The sequence below is a fragment of the Physella acuta genome, unplaced genomic scaffold, assembly GCF_028476545.2.
Source record: "Physella acuta isolate Inbredline_101_S28 unplaced genomic scaffold, ASM2847654v3 ptg000620l, whole genome shotgun sequence".
Taxonomy (NCBI): Eukaryota; Metazoa; Mollusca; class Gastropoda; family Physidae; genus Physella; species Physella acuta.
The window spans coordinates 192,501-213,383 of record NW_026732139.1 but is presented as its reverse complement, the minus strand read 5'-3'; the positions used below and the strand labels follow the sequence as shown (position 1 = coordinate 213,383).

At 33.2% G+C, this 20,883-nt stretch overlaps 3 protein-coding genes across 8 annotated transcripts in view; 2 read left to right on the top strand and 1 right to left on the bottom strand.

The window, feature by feature from the left end:
* The first annotated feature begins 8 nt into the window (after window positions 1–8).
* On the top strand, window positions 9–5,630 carry LOC131947997 (pyridoxal kinase). 3 transcript variants are annotated; one of them, XM_059309440.1, is made up of 11 exons: window positions 9–26; window positions 1,007–1,105; window positions 1,754–1,808; window positions 1,965–2,069; window positions 2,375–2,458; window positions 2,663–2,697; window positions 2,911–2,999; window positions 3,698–3,846; window positions 4,220–4,338; window positions 4,783–4,849; window positions 5,014–5,630. In XM_059309440.1, the coding sequence occupies exons 2-11, from the start codon at window positions 1,013–1,015 to the stop codon at window positions 5,136–5,138; spliced, it is 921 nt and encodes a 306-aa protein (XP_059165423.1). In that variant the 5' UTR covers window positions 9–26; window positions 1,007–1,012; the 3' UTR covers window positions 5,139–5,630. The 3 variants fall into 3 exon arrangements, with proteins under 3 accessions (XP_059165423.1, XP_059165424.1, XP_059165422.1); XM_059309439.1 differs by lacking the exon at window positions 9–26 and adding an exon at window positions 880–929; XM_059309441.1 differs by lacking the exon at window positions 9–26 and having other exon boundaries at window positions 846–1,105; window positions 2,914–2,999; window positions 5,014–5,624.
* Window positions 5,631–7,777: 2,147 nt separating this feature from the next.
* Window positions 7,778–15,294, top strand: LOC131947999 (uncharacterized). Of its 4 annotated transcripts, none has more exons than XR_009387948.1 (10): window positions 7,778–8,009; window positions 9,037–9,295; window positions 9,567–9,626; window positions 9,900–10,107; window positions 10,308–10,415; window positions 10,887–11,103; window positions 11,942–12,069; window positions 12,160–12,294; window positions 12,588–12,929; window positions 13,761–15,294. XR_009387948.1 is itself a non-coding variant. In XM_059309446.1 (10 exons), exons 2-10 carry the CDS (start codon window positions 8,495–8,497, stop codon window positions 12,843–12,845), a joined length of 1,392 nt encoding a protein of 463 aa, XP_059165429.1. In that variant the 5' UTR covers window positions 7,901–8,009; window positions 8,454–8,494; the 3' UTR covers window positions 12,846–15,294. The 4 variants fall into 4 exon arrangements, 3 of the variants coding, with proteins under 3 accessions (XP_059165427.1, XP_059165429.1, XP_059165428.1); XM_059309446.1 differs by adding an exon at window positions 8,454–8,513 and having other exon boundaries at window positions 7,901–8,009; window positions 12,588–15,294; XM_059309444.1 differs by having other exon boundaries at window positions 12,588–15,294.
* A 1,600-nt stretch (window positions 15,295–16,894) lies between these two features.
* LOC131947990 (bile acid-CoA:amino acid N-acyltransferase) overlaps window positions 16,895–20,883 on the bottom strand; it is a 7,335-nt gene continuing 3,346 nt past the window's right edge. The window contains exons 4-9 of the mRNA XM_059309428.1: window positions 20,816–20,883; window positions 19,905–20,077; window positions 19,366–19,479; window positions 18,960–19,145; window positions 18,103–18,304; window positions 16,895–17,462 (exon numbers count right to left, since the gene is read on the bottom strand). The exon at window positions 20,816–20,883 is cut by the window's right edge and continues 196 nt beyond it. Of these exons, the coding sequence (XP_059165411.1) occupies window positions 17,353–17,462; window positions 18,103–18,304; window positions 18,960–19,145; window positions 19,366–19,479; window positions 19,905–20,077; window positions 20,816–20,883 (853 nt within the window). The 3' untranslated portion in view covers window positions 16,895–17,352. The remainder of the gene's footprint in view (window positions 17,463–18,102; window positions 18,305–18,959; window positions 19,146–19,365; window positions 19,480–19,904; window positions 20,078–20,815) is intronic.

Sequence of the window (20,883 nt, the reverse complement as noted above, 5' to 3'; positions counted from 1 at the left end):
TATGTATGTAGACTATAAAGATAAAGGTAGTCCCTTTCGTTTTTATTTTTTCCGTACAATTCAGAATTAGTTCCACGTGTATTACTGATGGTAGACCTAATTAAATTAGTCTAGGCTGAACTTTAATAATAGTTACATTGTGAATAAGGGAGGCAAAGCTCATAATATAGATTAGAAGTGTTAAGTTGTAAATACTATAGCTTTTTTTGCATTGATCCATATTGATAGAATATCGAGAAAAAACATCAAACAAATCTTCTCAAACAGATCTATTCTATTAGGCCTCTGCGTATAGATTATTGATGGTTCCATTCTAGTTCTACATCTATTTGAGATGGGTGTGGTGTGGGCAGTGGCGTAGCAACCGGGGGGCAGGGGGGTACATATGTCCCCGGGCGCCGACCCTAGTGGCGCCAAATAAGCTAATTTTATCTGCTATTTTGAATTACAAATATAAAAAATATAGGGGGGGGGGGCGCCAAATTGAAAGTTTGTCCCCGGGCGCCGGGAGGGGTCGCTACGCCTCTGGGTGTGGGGGTCGTCGCCTTGAAATTTTAATAAGTTTTGTTAAATACATTACAAAGAGTAAACCCTAGTACCCTGGATGTACCCAGTAACTATTATAACTATTTTCTATACTATGTGTATTGGGTCTATACGTAGATTACTGTGTGTCCATTTTCAATACTTAGTTAGTTCTACTAAATCTAGCTTGTGTTGTAGATTTGTGTAAAGTAGGTATATTTGTCGTAGTAGTGTAGTGCGAATGTCACATGGCAGTTCAAGCAGCTGACCTAACTTGACCTATATACAGCACAAAGTACACATAAACTGTTTCCCCATCACAAGTTAGAGAAGCAAGAGAATGAAATTGAAAACAGCTTAGTTTGCATGGTTATCTTTCGTAATGAACTTTATGGAGGCTAAAGGTTAGCCTAGCCGTGGCACGAGCAGAAGCTTTTTGCTTAGACTATTTCACTATTTTCTTTAAATTATATTAAATTAGGTAAACATGACAGCTCAAGGAGAAAAGCGAGTACTATCAATTCAAAGTTCTGTTGTCTTTGGTTACGTTGGAAACAAAAGCGCAACTTTCCCATTACAGGTGAGTTCCAGTTATTTCTCACTCACACAAGTCACAGTCACAAGACAGATCCAGTAGGTAGTGGTAGGCCGGGAGAATGTTTACACCGGTGTCAATTAAGTATAAGTAGTAATTTTTTATTATTAGTTATTAATTTTAATAATAAAATATTAAAATTAAAAATACATTATTGTTTAGCATAATAGTATTAATTATTAATAGATTAATACTTCAGACATTTTTATTTATTAGTGTCTATTTTAGGCCGAATATTAAATATTTATTCCTTCTTGTTCAAATGTGATGCGTCTATAGTCTATAGTCTATAGGACTCTTTAGGGGCAGGCCCTATGCCCCATTGTATAAATCTTTCTTCATCTTTGTTCTTAATTATAATTTTTATAAATATATATTATAATATAGAAAAAGCATTACAACCAATTTACAATCCTACATCATAGGTTTACCAAATCTAATTGTATCATTGTTACTATGAGTTTAAACACAGTTAGCCTAGTAATATAATAAGGCCTATACCCACAGACACTGTGACAATCAGCAGCTAACGATGCCAAAAAAATATAGTAATTTACTAATTAACTGCTCAAAAACCTTTTTTTCTCCAGTTAATTAATTATAACCTGTGATATAACATTGTTTTCTTTTCAGCTGCATGGCTATGATGTTAGTACAATCAACTCTGTTCAGTTTTCAAATCACACAGGTAATTCTTGACCTAAGAAAGTTGGACATTTTGGACTCTTCACTTTCATTTGAGTGCCTTTGTGTCTAATTTTAAAATATTTTATGTTTCATCTAGTCATTTAAATGTTAATTTAGTCCTAACCAATTTAAAAGTCTTATAATTTTTATTTTCTAGGCTATGGTAAATGGAAAGGGCAAGTTTTAAATGCAGAAGAGGCACACGATTTGTTTCAAGGACTTCGCATCAACAATCTTCTTGACTTTACACATGTTCTTACCGGTAACATTTCAGTCTTTTAGAAAACAGTTGATAAAAGTTACATGAATTATTATTAAAAGAAAAATTTTATAATGTCTACAATTATATTATAGGCCTATAAATGGTTGTAAGGCACAGCAAAGAAAAATTTCTTCATTAAAAAAAGACTAACATGTAAAGCTTGACTTTTCACTTTAAATCCCTTTATTATTTTAGAGTAAGAAAATAATGTGATTAGTTTTAAATCTACAAACTTTCAGCAATGTGTTATATATTGAGAAACCAACCATATTAGTTCCAGAAACCATTTTTGTCTTTTACCTTAGGTTACATAGGGTCTGAGTCTTTTCTCAAGAAAGTTGGAGAAGTTGTCAAGGAGCTGAAATCTAAAAATCCCAACCTAATTTATGGTAAGCCAATCATTCTTTTTATTAATTATCTTTTTGCTTTGATACATGGTTTATTTAAAATTTGGAAATATTCAGTTTTAAGTAATGCAATTCCTTCACTATTTTGTTAAATTAATGTCACCAATAACCATATTTTTAAATGAATAACATTCACTTGTTTACAATACTTTGAGTAAATTATTTATTTTTTCCCCTCATGTTTAGTCTGTGATCCAGTAATGGGAGATGATGGCAAACTGGTATGTTTTATCTTCTATTGTGAGAGTGTATACACAATTCATTAAGTAAAAAACTTTCCATGCTATATCCAGGCTTTTAATTCTAATAAGTTTACAATTTATTACAGGAAAAAAAATATTTTTTTAATCTGTATTATTAAAAAAAAAAAATTAAAAGCCTTAGTTAAAGACAGGCACCAAACGTAATGTATGCATCCTTGCACTTTGTTGAAGCAGTATGTGAGTGAGGCACTGGTACCTGTCTATAGAACACAGATCCTGGAGCAGGCGGACATCATCACACCTAATCAGTTTGAACTGGAGTAAGTAGATTTTAAACCTAACTCAACTCTGCATTCACGAGAACTTTTTTGAAATATTGCAAAACTTACATACAAATGTTGTATGATAGCAATGACTTTTCTAATCATTTTTATAGAGACAATTTTAAAATATATTTTGTTGCAGGAAACCAATAAATGTTAACTTTTAATATTTTAATTTCACTTTGTTTTTGTTTCTCTACAATCTTGAATGGCATTGACTTTAGGCTAAATCAGCTGTTCATGTTTAGTATTTAGCATTTGTTTAGGCTGATCCTAATTGCTAACAAAAATAGATACACTGTGTAAGCACCACTGTCACAAAATGAGTCACCAAATACAAAATACAACAGCTTAGAGGACTAGATTAAAGTGGAAACATTTTGCACCATGTGTTGCACACAAAATTGATTTTGTTTTTATATTAGTGGTCTGTCTGTTACTCTTGTATTTAAGGATTGTCTATAAAAAATATTCATGTCATATTTTTAGAGGAGTTCTTTAATTAAAAATAATGGTGAGGTAAAGGAATTATGGTTATTTTTTGTAAAAGTATAGGTATTTTTGGTATTCAGATGTGGTGGGGTTAAAATTCAGCAAAAATTGTGTGAAGTCATACATGGACAACCCTTTACAAAATTAGTTTACTTTGACTGGACAGTGAAGACTATGTTAATTGTTGACTCTGAAACCACCAGACAGCTAACAGAACTGCCTGTGGAAACAGAGGAGCAAGCATTCATTGCCATGAACAAACTACATGATCGAGGTGTGGGGATAGTTGTACTCAGCAGCAGTAACCTGGGGGTCAACTCTAATATGCTGTGTCTCGCTAGTATACGCCAAGGTTAGTTACATTTCATGTTTATTAACAGAGACTTTTTTCTTAAATAAGAGAAAGGTAAATAACTGAACTAATTTTAACACTGTAAAATTGTGAGAGGTTTTTTTTACCAAATAGAAAAAAATTGTTGAAACACTTTTTCTTATACAACAATGTGCCATTTGGTTTTTTTATTTAAAAAAAAAACAACAAGGGTAATTTAAATCCCTTTAGATGCTTATTGCTCAAGTGAAGTATTTGACTTTGTTTAATGTAATTAAACACTTATTTATGTATTTATGAAACTAATTTTGGTAGATACCAGTAAAAAAGTCAATACTTTATTACTAACAAAATAGTTGCTCAGTATGCTGATTTTTTTCTTACTTTCTTTTAGAAAAAGTTTCCAAGAGATACAGGCTACAAATTCCTGTGGTGAATGCTAAATTTGTTGGCACTGGGGACTTGTTTGCTGCCTCTCTCCTCACATGGATGGACAAAGAAAAAGACCTCAAGGTTTGGATTTATTTTTAGCTTACGTGTAAAATTGAAACGGATGTCAAGTTCCATAAATGGTTCCAACTAACTAGCAAACTGATGCAATATTTTATTTGATTGGTTCCAACTAACTAGCAAACTGATGCAATATTTTATTTGATTGGTTCCAACTAACTAGCAAACTGATATAATATTTTATTTGATTGGTTCCAACTAACTAGCAAACTGATGCAATATTTTATTTGATTGGTTCCAACTAACAAGCAAACTGATATAATATTTTATTTGATTGGTTCCAACTAACTAGCAAACTGATGCAATATTTTATTTGATTGGTTCCAACTAACTAGCAAACTGATATAATATTTTATTTGATTGGTTCCAACTAACTAGCAAACTGATACAATATTTTATTAGATAGGTTCCACAAACTAGTAAATTGATGCAATATTTTTTTTTTAGCCTGCTCTTGAAAAAACAGTCAGTGTCGTCCAACATGTTATAAAAAAAACTTATGAGAGAGCACTAAGTAAGTCTTAATTCCTCTTGTGTTTTTACAATGATAATTAAGTTTTCAGTTTGTTAAATGTCTTACTTTTTTCAATATGTGATTAGGGTTGGGGGGGGGGGATGTTTTAAACCCATTTTTTTTTTATATCCTAACTGAACATATTAACAAATATCTCCATTCAGAACTTGCCGCCCCTGAAGAGACACCTACTGCTGCTCAAATGGAGCTCCAGCTTATCAGCTCCAAAGAAAATATAGAGAACCCAACAGTTCTATTCCTAGCAGAAGAAATAGAGTATAAAGTCTAGAAAAACTAGGAAAACATTTTATCTAATCAGATGTGGATTCTGCAACATAGATCTCTAAAACACAAGAGCTACATGCTAATGCTAAGGGCATTTATGATTGGTCCAATCTTACCATGTGACACTTAGTCATAGTCTCACATTCCATCATACCAAAGACCATACAAGCTTCTGGAGGTCTGGGATCAAACACCAATGAGACTGAGCAAACACATCAACTGGGTTGTTGTTTTTTTTACATTTGTCAGTATTACAGTTGAAATGTGTCCATGAATATTTGTTACACATTCCAGTCAGGAATAGTTAGTTTTATGTAATGGTGGCAATGACCATCTTTGTTGTGGTTTTAACTGTATATTATATTTAGAGAACGCAAGTGTGGTCAGAGAATAAACAGTGCTGTGTTACTATTATTGTTATGAAAAAGTCTATGTGAAATTAATTTAAATTATGTAATAAATAGTTTTAACATGTTTTGGTTACTTTGTTTAAATGTAAGTAAAAATATAAAAATTTAACAAAGGGCACTTGAGAGGTGAAGTGGCCCTGGACCTTGTGACCTTAAGCTCCACTGGAGAGGTGTGAAGTGCCCCTGAATCTTAAGCTCCACTGGAGAGGTGTGAAGTGCCCCTGAATCTTAAGCTCCACTGGAGAGGTGTGAAGTGACCCTGGACCTAATGACTTTAAACTCCACTAGAGATGTGTAGTTGTAATTCTGATAGCCCACTAGAAAGGTGACCTTACTATCTGGCTCAATGAACTGTGACAGCAGTACTAATAAACATACAGAATATGGACAAACATACAAAAGAATTAAAGTGTACCTAATTTTTTTTTGCTTGATAGATACTATTGTCTCACTAGGGTTTTGGTTTATTACCAAGTACATTATGGTGTTCTCTCAACAACTCAAGAAATGTTGTTTAAACCTAATTACACTACAGCCTAGGTTTTAAATCAATTGATTCAATTCCTAGTCAGCCTGTAAAAAACAGAATCTGTGACAAGCTAATTAATTAGATCTATAGTTTGCAGCAACATGTGGTTTTACTTAAATGAGCTCGATTAATTACTGTGATCAATACAGAAAATCGTTAATGAAAATATTTTTCAGGCGTGTGGTAGTAATTAATTAGCAGTTTCTTTCTTCAAACTAATTGATTTTTTCTGTAAGCTCGTGTTATGCAGAAGATTTTTTTTTCTCTGCTTAACAAAACTGCTGAGATGTCAGTTAAATGTCATTTTTTCATGACTGGCTTCAGTCATATGCAAACTGCACCTAACCTGTACTTTTCAGACCCCACCATACTAGTTCATTTGTTTAAATGCTGATTTAGGTTGTACACATCATTGATCATCTTGAAATCACTTCACACTCCTGGAGGGAGTGTCAGTTGTGTAAAAGTGTGTAGGGAGGAGTGCATTCCACATTTGTTATGATGAGCAGAGAATGAGGGGGGGGGGGTGACATGTTTGCATATTAAAAAGTTATTTTTTAGTAGTCCAAATTAAAAGATATACAAGTAGGCTACTCAAATTCGCTAAATATTCATATGTATGAATTAACGGCACTAGCAAAAGACTATTTCCCTTTATTAAAGCAAATTGCTCAAATAAATATTTTAGAAATAAATTGTACCTTCAAAAGTAATATATATATATATATATATATATATATATATATATATATATATATAAATCGTATCTATAAGGTCCATACTGTATCACACTCTTTAAAACGGATGTAGGTACCATAGTGTTCAGGGGGAGCCTGGAGGATCAAATCGCAGCATGACCTCTGAAGTTTAAATTGTTTACCCAGAAACCTTTCCAGGAGTATTCTCATCCATTTCCCAACGTTACCAAATTGTGACAGTTACAGCCGTCTATTTAAATAATGGACAAAGGGAAACAACCAAGTTAATATAGTTTGCAAAATAATCTAAGCTTGGTTAATTCCTTTTGCTATTCAAAGTTCATTCCTTATTATCTTGAGGCCCTTGGATGGCTTACACATTCTTAATTTGTAACACTAATGTTATATACGTTTAGTATGCAGTTTCATCTAAAATTATTTTTTTCACATAAGTTCTTAAAAAAAAAACGGTTATCTATGCTAAGAAAATAACCTGTGTTGTGCGTTGTTAAGAGGTGCCTATAAATGATCAGAAGATTTTTCCATTGGTATATAATATATAATACTAGCCATATGTTGCACTTATTTAATTTATCGGGGAAAAAACCCAATGCAAGTTAAGGACAACCAATAAAATACCAATAATAGAGCAAGCCAAGTAGAGTTGCGGGGTATGGAAACATACTAAAATGATTTACCGATTTAGAAAATGTCATTCTTGGTTGTATTTGTTGTATAACATAATAAATATTAATTCGTTTTTGTGAAATGATTCATTCTACTTCAACATACTATTAACTGGAAAAAAACAGAGAAACAATTACGAATATAGGCCTAATGATAGCTATATTTTAATGGACTGTCACAGTGGTAATCTGATGATCAGAAGGAATGGTAAGGGAGGCCACTGCCACAAAACCCCTAAATCTTATCTTTATCCCTCTGTTCCAAGGAGAGCATTGAGAACAATCAAGTCAGTAGACGAGTCAAGGTCTGCAGATTCAACTCTAGATCTAGATGCAGATCATATAATTATTAGATCTAGATCTTATAATCTATTATCTAGATCTATAACAGTCAAAAAATGGATTCAAATTATATTAATTGTACTATTATTTCCGAGGACATAATAGATTGCAATGGCACCCGATATGATCTTCCTGAAAAAATCCTTAGTTACAAAGATACGTGGTTTTGGATTTACGTTGGAATTTACACAGGGCTTGTTATATTCGCAGGTAACTGGTAAAACAAAACACTATGTTAGTTAATCCTGACCCTTACGACTTAGATAAAAAATCTTGCAGGAACCTAAAAAAAAGTAATATTTATGAAGTGACTACTATTTTACTACTAGAGTCTAGATCTATGGATAATAATTAATATCAATTTAATAAATTAATAATTTAGTTTTAGATTCAACCTTTCCTTTGAAGTAAATCTAGATCTAGTACTAGATTCTAGTTCCTAGTATAGCAAAAATAAAAACAGTCTTAAAAAATGTAAAACTAGAACACTAAAAATACAAATTCTGAATGGTCATTAAATTTCTAGTGCAGTAAGTCTGGACTATAAATTTAATTAGAAAATTAATTTCTTTTTGACAAGAAAACAAAACTCAACCAAAGAAATCTGAAAAGTATCTGATGCTATAATATAGTAAGCTTTTTAAATAATACCAGGTAGCAGTTCAATAACTGGATGTCACTGACACACTTTTGGAATGTATGAACCAGGCAATTGTAAGCTAAATTTTATTTTACAGCTTATTTTTGTCCCAAGTAAAATTAAAATAGTTTTAATATTTAAAAAAAAATTCCTCTAGTGTAGAGTGTAGTCTCATACTCATAGGTCATTACATTTTTTTTAATGTAGGGTTTTTTTAAATTAAAACTGTTATTCTAATTTAAATCTCAACAAAATGAATTAAGCTTATAGATTTCTAATTGTAAATAAATGGTTTTAATGGGAAAAAATGTTGTTTTTACACCTGTGTACACTAAAATATTGTACACATGTTTTAGTAGGTGCCTATTTATTTGAATTGCATCACCATGTCTGATGCTGTCCTCTCTACCATACATTGTGTTGAGCATGACTTAAATAAGATTACATAATTGTCCCAGTAAGTTTAAATATAGCTAATTCAGTCCCAATACTTAGCTTACTTAAACTAACTAAAACTTAATATTTTTAAATTTGTTTTGAAGTTAAATTTGTGTAAGATCTGTTTAAATTATTGTGAACTGGTTTGTTCTCTCCAAGGTCTGATGTCTGGCCTTACGATGGGTCTGCTGTCTCTGGACTCCACCACCCTGATTACTCTGAAAGATGGCGGCACACCCAGCCAGAAGAAATATGCCAGACGAATTCTCCCCGTTGTGAAAAAGCACCATTTGCTGCTGGTTACCTTACTCTTGTCAAACTCTGCTGCCGTTGAAGCTATGCCAATTTTTCTAGATAGGATCTCAAACCCAATCATTGCAATAACAATCTCTGTAACAGCTGTTTTAATATTTGGAGAGTAAGTAGTTGGGTTGATAATACTTTTGTATCAAATTATTTTATCCTACATTGAGATTTAGATAAACAAAAATAGATATCAAATTTCTTTTTCGATTCAGCAAAAATAAGATTCTACTTGTTACATAGCAATTGTTTTTACAATACTTTGTTTATTGATCTATCTTTTGCAATTAGTAAGACCATGTCATTTGTCAGTAAATTTTGTTCTATTGGCATTTGATAGTTGTCAAGCAGCTTAATTTCCAATTAATAATCTACTGCTTTTTTAGAGTGATTCCCCAAGCAGTGTGCACAAGATACGGATTAGCCATTGGAGCATATCTGTCTCCGTAAGTTGCTTTATATGCTTGTATTATCTTTAAAGTAGTTTAGAAAATATTTTTTGCGACAGGGTTGTGGTTAAAGAAAAAAGTCATACATATTTCAGTGAGCTTCCATTACTATCCAATGGAAACAGTTAATTGATAAGACTCCCACTGGCCACAGGTGTGACTTATACAGTGTTTATTTCCTTAGAATGTCAGACCTCATCAAAACCAAATTTTAAAAATGATTTTATTCCTTATAGTATAGATTTACAAAACTTCTTTCTAATACCATAGACTTGTCTACCTTTTGATGGCAGTGTTCTTCATCATCTCCTTCCCTTTATCACTGCTACTGGACTGTTGCCTGGGTAAAGAGCATGGCACCTTCTTTAGAAGAGCTCAGTTGAAGGCTTTAATAGAGATTCATGGAGAGGACTCACAGGCTGAAGGGTTAGGGCCAAGGGAGGATACTCTCTCCCATGATGAAGTGGCCATTATCAAAGTAAATTTTTTTTCAATATCTTAATACTTAAATACCATTTCTAGGCTAGTCTTGTGTGTAAAATATTATACACTATAATATACTTAACTATTTATTTTTAAAAAAAAATGATTCACATAAATTATATTAAAATTGATCCCATAACTATCTTACAGCATTTATCATATCTAGATCTAATTTGAAGTTTAATTTGATGATAGGGCTGTTTGGACATGAGAAATAAAACTGCAAAAGATGCCATGTTGAGTATTGACAAAGCCTACATGGTGAACATACATGCAAGACTGGATCATGAAGTCATGACTCAGGTAAGTTAACATTGCTCATTGTCCATCGGTTCATTCCAATTAGACTAAACATTAATTAATAAAGTAGTTTTGTACAGTTATTGATTAAAAAGAATAGTTATAATAATTGTTATTAGACAATAATATTTTATTTCTGTTTTTCCATGTGTGTTTTGACTTAATATTCCTTGCATCATTGTATGCCCATAAATTAGTTAAGTGTGATAATTTATTTTTACTTACATGATTTTAGCAATCCAGTCTTTCAGTATTTTTATTTTAAAATCTATATTTTTAATAGAAGTATGGCAGCCTTAAAATATCATTGTTATATATTTTAATATCTTTCCAGTAAATCCAACTCTTTTATTCTACTTTTAACAGCATTATTGTCAAAGTGTAATTATTTAGCAGTATCAGTGACTTGCTTTATTTAACATCATGATTAGCATATTTTAATTCAACAATATAGTTACATGTTTTATGCCACAGATGGTTCAACGATGTCACTCCCGTGTTCCTGTGTACACCAAGGATCGCTCTGATGTCGTGGCTTTACTTCTAACCAAAACTCTGATTAAACTTAACCCTGACGATGCTATCCCCATTAGCCGTCTTGTTGGAGATGAGCGCTTTTCTAGGGCAGCGCTCTTTGTAAACTCTGACATGCCACTGTTTGACCTGCTTAATCTCTTTCAAACAGGCAGAAGTAAGTTTATTTTTATCTTTACGTTTTTTTAGTTTATAAAAGTTTTTTTTATTAACCATTAATGTCCCATTCATTCTACCAAAACTCCACCCATGACGGCCCGATGTAAGGAGCATAACTCTGTATGATCAAGTGAATAGTTTCACAAAATATTTGTTTTTGTCTAAATGAAATTAAAAATTAAGATAAAAACTACTGCTTAATGTTGGGAATAAACCTGGCTTTCCAACAGTATTAAATAGAATATATTATATTTGGTAAAAGTACAGTATAAAAATAAAAAATGTCGGAGAAAATTCAAAACAGGTCATTTTCGGTAGTCAACTTTATTTATTTTTGTCTAAACAACTATGCATCGAATTTAACAGTTAAATATCAATTTGGTTATGTTTAAGATATATAATTAATAAAATACATGGCTTGATACGTTTAGAGGCATTACTTTATTTTATTTTTAATATTAAATCTACTAAAAATAGGACAGATGAGTCTAAAATTTCGAGATAGAAAGAAACTATTATTTTTTATCTTTCAAAAGCGCCATTGAAATTAGAAGACCGGAAAAGGATGCTGAAACAATCCGACTTCCTGTTTAGTTAAAAATTAGGATTTGTAGGCCAAATTTTAATGAAACAAATTTAATTTTTCTATGCGTATTGTAAGCGGGCGGCAGCGGGCGTTACGGGACATTAACGGTGTCGGGCGGCAGCGGGCGTTACGGGACATTAATGGTTAAACATACTGTTGTGGATTGAATAAATAGAAAATACATCTCTTACAATTTGTGCCTAAGTAGATTTATGTCCACCTACATTTATAATGTTTCACTCTGTCTCAGGCCATTTGGCAGTAGTTAAACAGAGAGCCAAGAAAGTGGTGGATGGTGAAATTGATCACGCAGAGTCAGCTCCCCTGCTTGTGAACATTGAAGAACCTGCTATTGCTGAATCTGAGGTGGAAGAAGGGGTAAGAAACACAAGGTTTTAATCCTGGAAGTTGTTTCAAGTTTGGTTATAACAGAAGAACATGTGGCACTGACTCATTGTTTATATCCAGACAGTGATTGGAATCATAACTCTAGAGGATGTTATAGAAGAGTTGCTGCAAGAAGAGATTGAAGATGAAAAAGACATTGTTCAAGAGATCACACAAAAGCTGCATTTTTCAATGGCTAAAAGGAGAAAAAGTATTGTAAGTGTTTAGTTATAAATATTTAGTCATGTTTCAATCATTAGTTCATTTTTTTTTTAAATTCAAAAGTTTGCGGATTTTCTTTGAACTAATTGAATATGTATAAAATTATTAATCACCAAGAACTATTAATTATTTAGCCCTACTCTACAGTAATTTAATTTTGTTTTCTTGTTATTTCACAATCTGGAGTTGGGAATTTTACAGGGAATAGACCACATGGCACATTTTAAAAATGTATTTAGCTATGAGTTAAAATATTAAACTTCTGGCTATTTGTCCGTTTCTCTTAGCACTCCCAGATACATCGTTGCCGCAGTCAGCCTCAGCCCTCCATGGGTGCTAGCATGTTTGACTCGTGTGCTGTCGGAGGCAACCACAGCCCAGTTATAAGGACAATATCCAGTTCGCTGCAAGAAGAGTTGGACAAACAGCTGCTGGCCATTCAGAAGGCCAAAGAAGAGACAATAGTAGAAGAGAATGGTGTCAGTGAACAAAGTCCTCATGTGCCAGCGCCTCATCGGACTGAAAGCAGAGTCAAATTTTCCTAGCAGTAAAAGCAGGCTGGATTAACCTATTCAGATTTATATTTACTGATCTATAATGACTTTTTCAGTAGCATGCAAGCTAGAATAGTAAGTGTGACACTGTAAAATACTGTAAATATGAGTATTTATTTAAGAATAACTTTACCACACTGCTTGGAATTCGAAGACTACAAAAATGTTTTTATGTGTTTTGGAAAAAAAAAACTTAGATACATTAGATACATTTTTAGGTAGGCCTACTTCCCTTTAAACCTACATAACAGCTTGGGAAGGAAATTGGAGTGTCTCTGTTGAATATCCATAGATGTGTGGAGAACTTATCCAGTTTAGTTCATTATTATTAACTGTGCCAGGCTTTTCTAAATTCACAAACTGAATAGTATTTTCAAGCCTAATAACATTTATTTTATATTTTAGATATTTTACTAACATTATTTAACTTGTTGTTCAGAAGAGGCTTAATTTTACCTTTTTTCCTCACCCTGAACACCATTATTAGTTTAATAGACAAGATCTAGTAGGCCTTTGTAATTGATGATATAGATTTCTATTTCTCCCAGTTTAGATGTATATATGCCTTTCTTTTTATGCAGTTTCAGTCCAACAAATGTTAAGTTCAAACTCTGCCTAAAATGAAGGCAAGATAAAAAGAGGCTGTTGAAAGTGTGAAAGAATGTTTTCTTTTAAGATGACAGACAACAAAAAGCTTTGGCCTACCTGTTATGACATTACATGACAAACTTAAGTGAAAGAGCCCAGTTCTCAAAGTGTGCACTCTTCAACATGACTTGTTGAGCTAGCTGAGAGAGGTTTGGAAAAACTACTGAGAAGATGCATGAAACAGCCAGGACTATTTGTGATTAAAGAAACTAGATGGCAGATGCCAGGTTATAAGTTACAGTCTGGTTTTTTCCCCAGAGACATTCAAATTTATCCCAAAGGAGCCTGATGCTATTGGGAAAAGAAAGAGCTGTTATCTCCCCTCATGCAATAAGCCAATGGTTTGAAGACTTCAAAGAGTATATCCACTCAATTTTAACCAATACCCATAACAGTCAATTAAAGGATATTTAATGCAGATGAAACAGGAATTTGTTTTGATGTTAAGTGAAAACAATGCATGCAAAGGTTCCAAGCATTTACAATGTGTCTTCAAACACAAAAACACAGGTAGCTATACTGGCTTGTGGCACTACATCTGGTTAGTAAGTTCAGTTTCAAGTATTTCATGTTACACTAGTCATCAGTCAAACAAATTCAAGTTCCCTGTTTCAATGATCACACCCAGTTTTCTACTCTCTTCTTTACTCCTCAAAGAAAACAAATTCTTGAATGTGGAAAAACTAAAACATGAAAACAGACTGGTTTCTTTACACATGATGTGATGAGGAGTCAGCTGGACAAGTCTTCACAAGGGGGTGGGGCCTGAGCAAGCACTCCCTTCACCTGTAACTTCCTATGACATTTTACAGCAGCCCAACTAAAAGAAAGGTAAAAGGGAAAGCAAAACCTAGTTATAGGTGATGAATTCAGAAAGCTTCAAGAAAAAATATGATAAAGAAAACAAAGATTTCAGGAAAGTTTAATGAGGGAAGACGATAAACAGAAAAAGGATGAAGAAATTTTTTTAAAAAGCTAGAGAGAGAAAGGAAGAAAGAAGAAATTAAAAGTGAGAAAGTTCAGGGAAGGAAATCAGAAGCTAAAACAAGCAATGATGACACAGAACCGTGAGGAGGATCCTCTCCTCACCCAGTCCATGGAGTTAGATCTGGCATGCGATGATGATCTAAGGACATATGGATGACCAAGACATCACGTCTGGGATACAATGGATGGTGGAATCCATAGGTGCAGTGTGACATCTGTGAAGGCTGCTGGCTTACTTGCTGCACACAAAATACTACATACTTAACTATAGTACAATTGGTGGACCTGCACTTCGTGTGCAACGTCTATTGCCCAATCAATGATGCCCACATAACATTTATAGATCCCAAAAGTGTAATTTTAAAAAAAAATTAAATCTAATTGTTTTCTTTCGTTTGCTTGTATAATTTGTTTTATCAAGATGAATATTATAAGACACAAAATGTAAACAAAAAAAGTATGCACAATTATATATTTTGTTGAGCTCACGTAAATATAATGTGTTCGTGAAAAAAGCTGAAAATTGAAGTTCTTTTGTTTCCATTCTATGTCAGATAGTAATGAAACCAGGGGCACAAAGTAGAAGCAAGATTTGTCTTCAGGTGCTAGGTGCTCATGATTGGTGCATTTAATCCTTGTCAAACTTTTCTTATGTTAACACTCTAGATGATGTACATAGATTATTGTCAGTGCTTCTTCCAGACTTTTTTCTCCGGGGGACGGGACAGGGATGACGACACTGTTAGAAGTGTATATTTTCTATATAAATTCTATTTCATTTTGTGGGGGGAGGGTGGGAGCTCTGCCGACGACCCCCTTGCCCCCCCCCCCCCCCCCCCAAGAGATGCCTGGAAGAAATCAGAAAAATAATGTTCACTGTACCATGATACAAACATGATCACTCGTTGATAAATCTCAAACATGTTCCTATTTTGGTCTACTAAAGGTAAACCTTGAACAAATGTATCATCAGATTTTTTTTTGCCCTCTTATTATTGTGTTATTTTTTGTATGTGAAGGATCTCATAGAAAAACAAATTACTTTAGCTTTTAATTTTATTGCAAATGTAAATGTATAACTATTGTAATTTTATTTACTTAATCTCTTATTAAAATGCTAACAGGATATTTTAGTATGAACCTACCTTATTAACCTAATCCTAACTTTTCAGCATTATTGATCTTTTATTTGCTTGTTTGTAAGATTTGTAATGTATAGATCAGCCATTATGTTTTTGTTGAGGCATTAAATAAGTACTCTAGAAAGATTTTTATTCAGCTTCCGGCATTTAACTATATTTTTATACAAATGAAGCTGTGACTCAGTTGTTTTTGCAAAGTTAAATTTTAACTTTGAAAGAAATAAAATATTTTTTTGCAAAGTGAACAATTTAATTTGCTTTTTGCGTTGTGTAAAAACTTGCATATATAATGTCTATTGTTAAAGATGGAGTAGAGGGTAAAATTTATTTTTATTATGGTAACTCAGAATTATTCATAATGGTAATAGAATCAAAGTTAGAAGAGTCAACAAGATTATCTGTGGTGGGGTGGTGAGGAAAGTCATTGGAAGGGGAGATAAACTTAAGTCAACAAAGTTATCTGTGGTGCTCCACGTCATTAGAGAATTTAAGATAAAAATATGTAATACTTTGATAGACTTCATAAACAAATCAACTTAATTAACTTTGAATTGCAGACATGAAAACCTTGCATATAATCTATGTATATAATTCTCTTCTGGGAGACGCTAGAAAACAAGCTGTAAGCGTGCTCCCTACCACCCCACCCCTACATGGTCTGGTGAGTTGTGGTTCAAGCTATGTTTACATTCGTGGAGCCGGGTTTAGTGACGGCTATTATTAGGGGCAGATAATTTAGTTTGAAACGATTTTAAACTTAGAGGAGGTAACTAAGAGGAGGCTGCTTTCGCGGGGGGGGGGGGTGTTAGTGTTTTAAAGCAAATATTTTCAGTGGCAGCATTGGTACTGTCGAATTCACAAATTATGAATTACTGAAAAGTAGAGAGAAAAAACAATTAAATAGCTGCGTATAGTATGCCGCGGGTCTGCTCGTATAAAATATTTAAGTTAGGCTGCTAATATAAATTTACATATAGATAAAAATGATTGAGGAGTTAAAGACACAGACAGCCACCTTCAGGTCAAGATATAGTTGTAAGAAACAAATGAGTAACTTAAATAGCAGCAGTTTTATATTTGAGTATATACTATAAAAGCAGTGAAGTACCCAATGCTTTAAGAGGGGGGGGGGGGGGGCACGAACACGACCATATTTGTTAACTTAACCTCTCACCTTTCCCAATTTAAAAGACACTATTCAATACCAACAAAGAAAACTCATATAAAACTACTACCTTTAAAAAAAACAACGGCAGAGTTGCGAAAGATTTTATTTAAACATTCATGTACAGTATAACATTTTTATATTTTATTGAGCAACATTTTTATATTTTATTGAGCAACATTTTTATATTTTATTGAGCAACATTTTTATATTTTATTGAGCAACATTTTTATATTTTATTGAGCATAACAATAACATAGCATTACAATCAAATATAACATTCTTAATCTGTGTACTCATCTGTGTACACAGTCTGATTATTCTTCCATTCAAATTAGTTTTTTCATAAGCTACCTGCCTGTTTAATTAAATATAAAATTATAAAACACCTAATTACAGGTTATAATGGTTTTATTGCTTCATAATAATAATAATATCAATTTTAAGTACATTATGAAAGACAAAACTCATCTCTGTTTATATCATTACATAAAATAAAAAGGCATTGAAATTAAATGCAAGTTCAATAAGACTAGCACTTTGTTAAAGCAGATATTTATTTTTTTGACTGAAGATTTCTTTTTAAAAACTCCAAAATTCTGGGCCAACTGTCTTCTTGTGCTATGCTATGGGAGACATCATCACCTCCCCAAAGACATTTTATATCTATAAAAAAGTAATTTAGTAATTAAATCATTTATTCCTGTTGTAAAAAAAAAAATTGAAAGTTACCATCATGCAAACAAAACATTGTTAAGTAATGGTTTCTTTCAAACCTAAAGGTACTTAAATTATCAGTTCTCTAAATCAGCGTATGAGGGGGTCAGCAGTTTACCCAGCCACCTTCACTGACCCCAACTATACAGATCCCATTAGACGGTTGGGTAAGGGACACTGACCCCAACTGCAGATCCCATTAGAGTTCAGTTGTGTAAAGGACACTGACCCCAACTGCAGATCCCATTAGAGTTCAGTTGTGTAAAGGACACAGACCCCAACTGCAGATCCCATTAGAGTTCAGTTGTGTAAGGGACACTGATCCCAACTACACAGATCCCATTAGAGTTTGGTACTGTAAAGGACATTGACCCTAACTGCAGATCCCATTAGAGTTCAGTTGTGTAAGGGACACTGATCCCAACTACACAGATCCCATTAGAGTTTGGTACTGTAAAGGACATTGACCCTAACTGCAGATCCCATTACAGTTCAGTTGTGTAAGGGACACTGATCCCAACTACACAGATCCCATTAGAGTTCAGTTGTGTAAGGGGCACCTGGATTAGCCATGAAATTCTCCACTTACCAAACATTTTGTTATAGCTGACTTTACACAGTGGCGCATAGGGTGGCTCCAGTAGGTGGCCAGCACCTGGGTATCTGAGAAATGTGTAGTTCTCTCTCAAGTCCTCTGGTACATTGTTTTCAAGCACATCTAACATTATGGGGTTAACACATTGGTCGTCTAGCCCATGAATGGCTAACACTTTTGCTCCATTTACCCATCCCTATTGAAAGAGATATTTTAAATACATATCAGCATTAGGTTACTTAAAAAAATTGTTACTAAAAATAAAAATGTTGGCACATATTTCAAAATTAGAGGCTATTTTCAACTATATTAATTGTTTCTAGAAAAAAATTGTAATAAATCATTAAGTAAGCAGAATCCAGGATTAAAAGCACAGGATTGAACTTCAGCTTTGGGCACAATTATGAGTCAAACTTTATGGTCCAATTAAAAATGGAACTTGAACACAGTTCTACTTGTGAATTACACACATCATCAGATATCCAATAAACATGAATGAGCTAAAAAAAAAAAGCTTTAACCTTGGTGAATCATACACACTGTTAGTTATCTCTAGCAGAAATGTATCATTTTACAGCTCATATAGGGAAATAATAATATCAAATGCGTTATTTTATTAAATGCATTTCTGGCAACTTCTGTTACTGTATACTGATGGTGAAACCATAAGGTCTCTATGCCTTTTGGCTAACCTCTATAATTAAATGATGATCAAGCATCTGTAAGAAATCTGGACAGATAAAGCTAAAACTGGCTGGGAGTAACTAAGAAAATCAGCGCACACATTTCTCAGAAGAAATGAAAACTAACTAGATGTACTTAGCTAATGTATGTAAATAAAATCAAGCTACCTTGACATCATCATCTCCCAGTGTCACATCTTCCAGCTGGTACATATAGCTAAACACAAAACAATCATCCACAATCTTAACGTCATCTATGTTTTTGGTGGAACTAGTGGTGACCGTTACCCCCTCAACTGTTTGTTTCCTGCCGAAAATCTTCACTCCTGAATTGATTGTCACAAAGCATTTCATCTGGTAGTAGATTTGAAATTTTCATTGAAAATATTTTTAAAAAATATATATAGCCTGTTTTTGTTTTTCACAAAAATTTAAATTTTTTTAGAATAGCATTTTTTAAAAATAATTTGCATTATCATTATTAATGACTTCAGAAGCAGCTCCATTAGGGCTAAACTTAAACTTTAGTATATTATTTTTTAAAGGTATCAAATCTAATTTTAGCATTATTTACCGCTGGTCTTCTGGATGCGATGAGTCTTACATAGCCCCCACCCACACATGTGCTAATACCACCCAGATTTTTTGAGTCAATCAACGAGTTTGATGCCAGCCAATCAAATGCTTTCTAGAGATAGAAATGATAATGAAAATTAAATATGCATAAGTTCAAAAAATATACAACCTTGCTCTATATACATTTACTACAAAATGAAACAAAAGTATGTTTGCAGTCTAATATAATTGCAATTATTACAATCACAAAGATAAATGATGTTTTAACTTGACATCTTTAATGAAACTATGTGAAGCTCTTATTTATTACAGAAAATTTATTTTTTTGACTTATGAAAATAACATTACTGAGTGCTAGTTAGTGGTGATTCAAAATATAAATTTATCAAGATTTATCTAACATTTTGATACGAATTACAATATAAACCATCTACAAATGTATATACAAAAGCTTCCATCAAAAGAATTTCTGTAAGTTTAATCTTAAAACATTATATAAGTGTAGAAAGTAGGGAAAAAACAACTGTCTTGACCAACCAAAAAATATGTGAAGTCCAGTTGCTGTTCATTCTGTGGCAGACCTGGGAGACCATAATAAGCAAGAGCAAAGGATGCAATGCCATGAGACGCCAGCAGCGCAGATCGAAACTCAATATTGCTAGCCCCACCCATACCAAAAACATCTATAACACCTGGAAATGGACCTTCGCCTGAAAATTGTAAACAATGAAAATTTTCAATTCAAATTTTCAGGGGAAAGAAAAAAAATTTTAAGTTCCCCTTTCAAACCTGATGGTCTATGGGGCAAGTGAAGTAGAGTTCCCCTGTTTCTGTGACCTCGACATATGAAGGGATAGTATGGTCAGCACTATGCCCAGCCGGCTTTACATTCCCTAACAAAAGTTAGGTATCCATCAGAGCTGGGTGGACTCAGGGACCGTCTACTGACTTGAACCCGGAATCAACTCGAGACTTACGGGTTGTCAACATTTTTTTATCCTGCATGCAATTTGCCAATAATTATTTTAGCACAAAGTAATATGTCTACATAAATATAAATATAAGAAAATACACATCAAAATAATGTATCTGCTACACATACTACATGGGATGACGTGGTCAAGAGTTATAGCCCATGATTTACTAACCCAAATGACTCAAGATTTTTTCCTGACCTTGAGTTCCTGTGTTCACCCAGTTGTGATTGGTACTTTAATCCATTCAAGAAAAAGTAATGGCAATCTACCACAGTGCTGAACACATAATACCTCTATATGTCTAAGTCAGCGTAACCAATGAACTCTATTTGATATGCCCCTTAAACCCTCAATGAAATTATACTATATTTGTTTTTTTGTTTTTTTACCCATAAAAGTTTACTGAACTATTTTATGAAATGTTACTAAAAAATAAAATTGCTCAAATGAGATCTTCAGATACAGACTCACCAGGGGGAACAAACAATGTTCCATAAATTCCATTTTCTCTGACAGGAAACCTCCTCACCCCTGGGGCT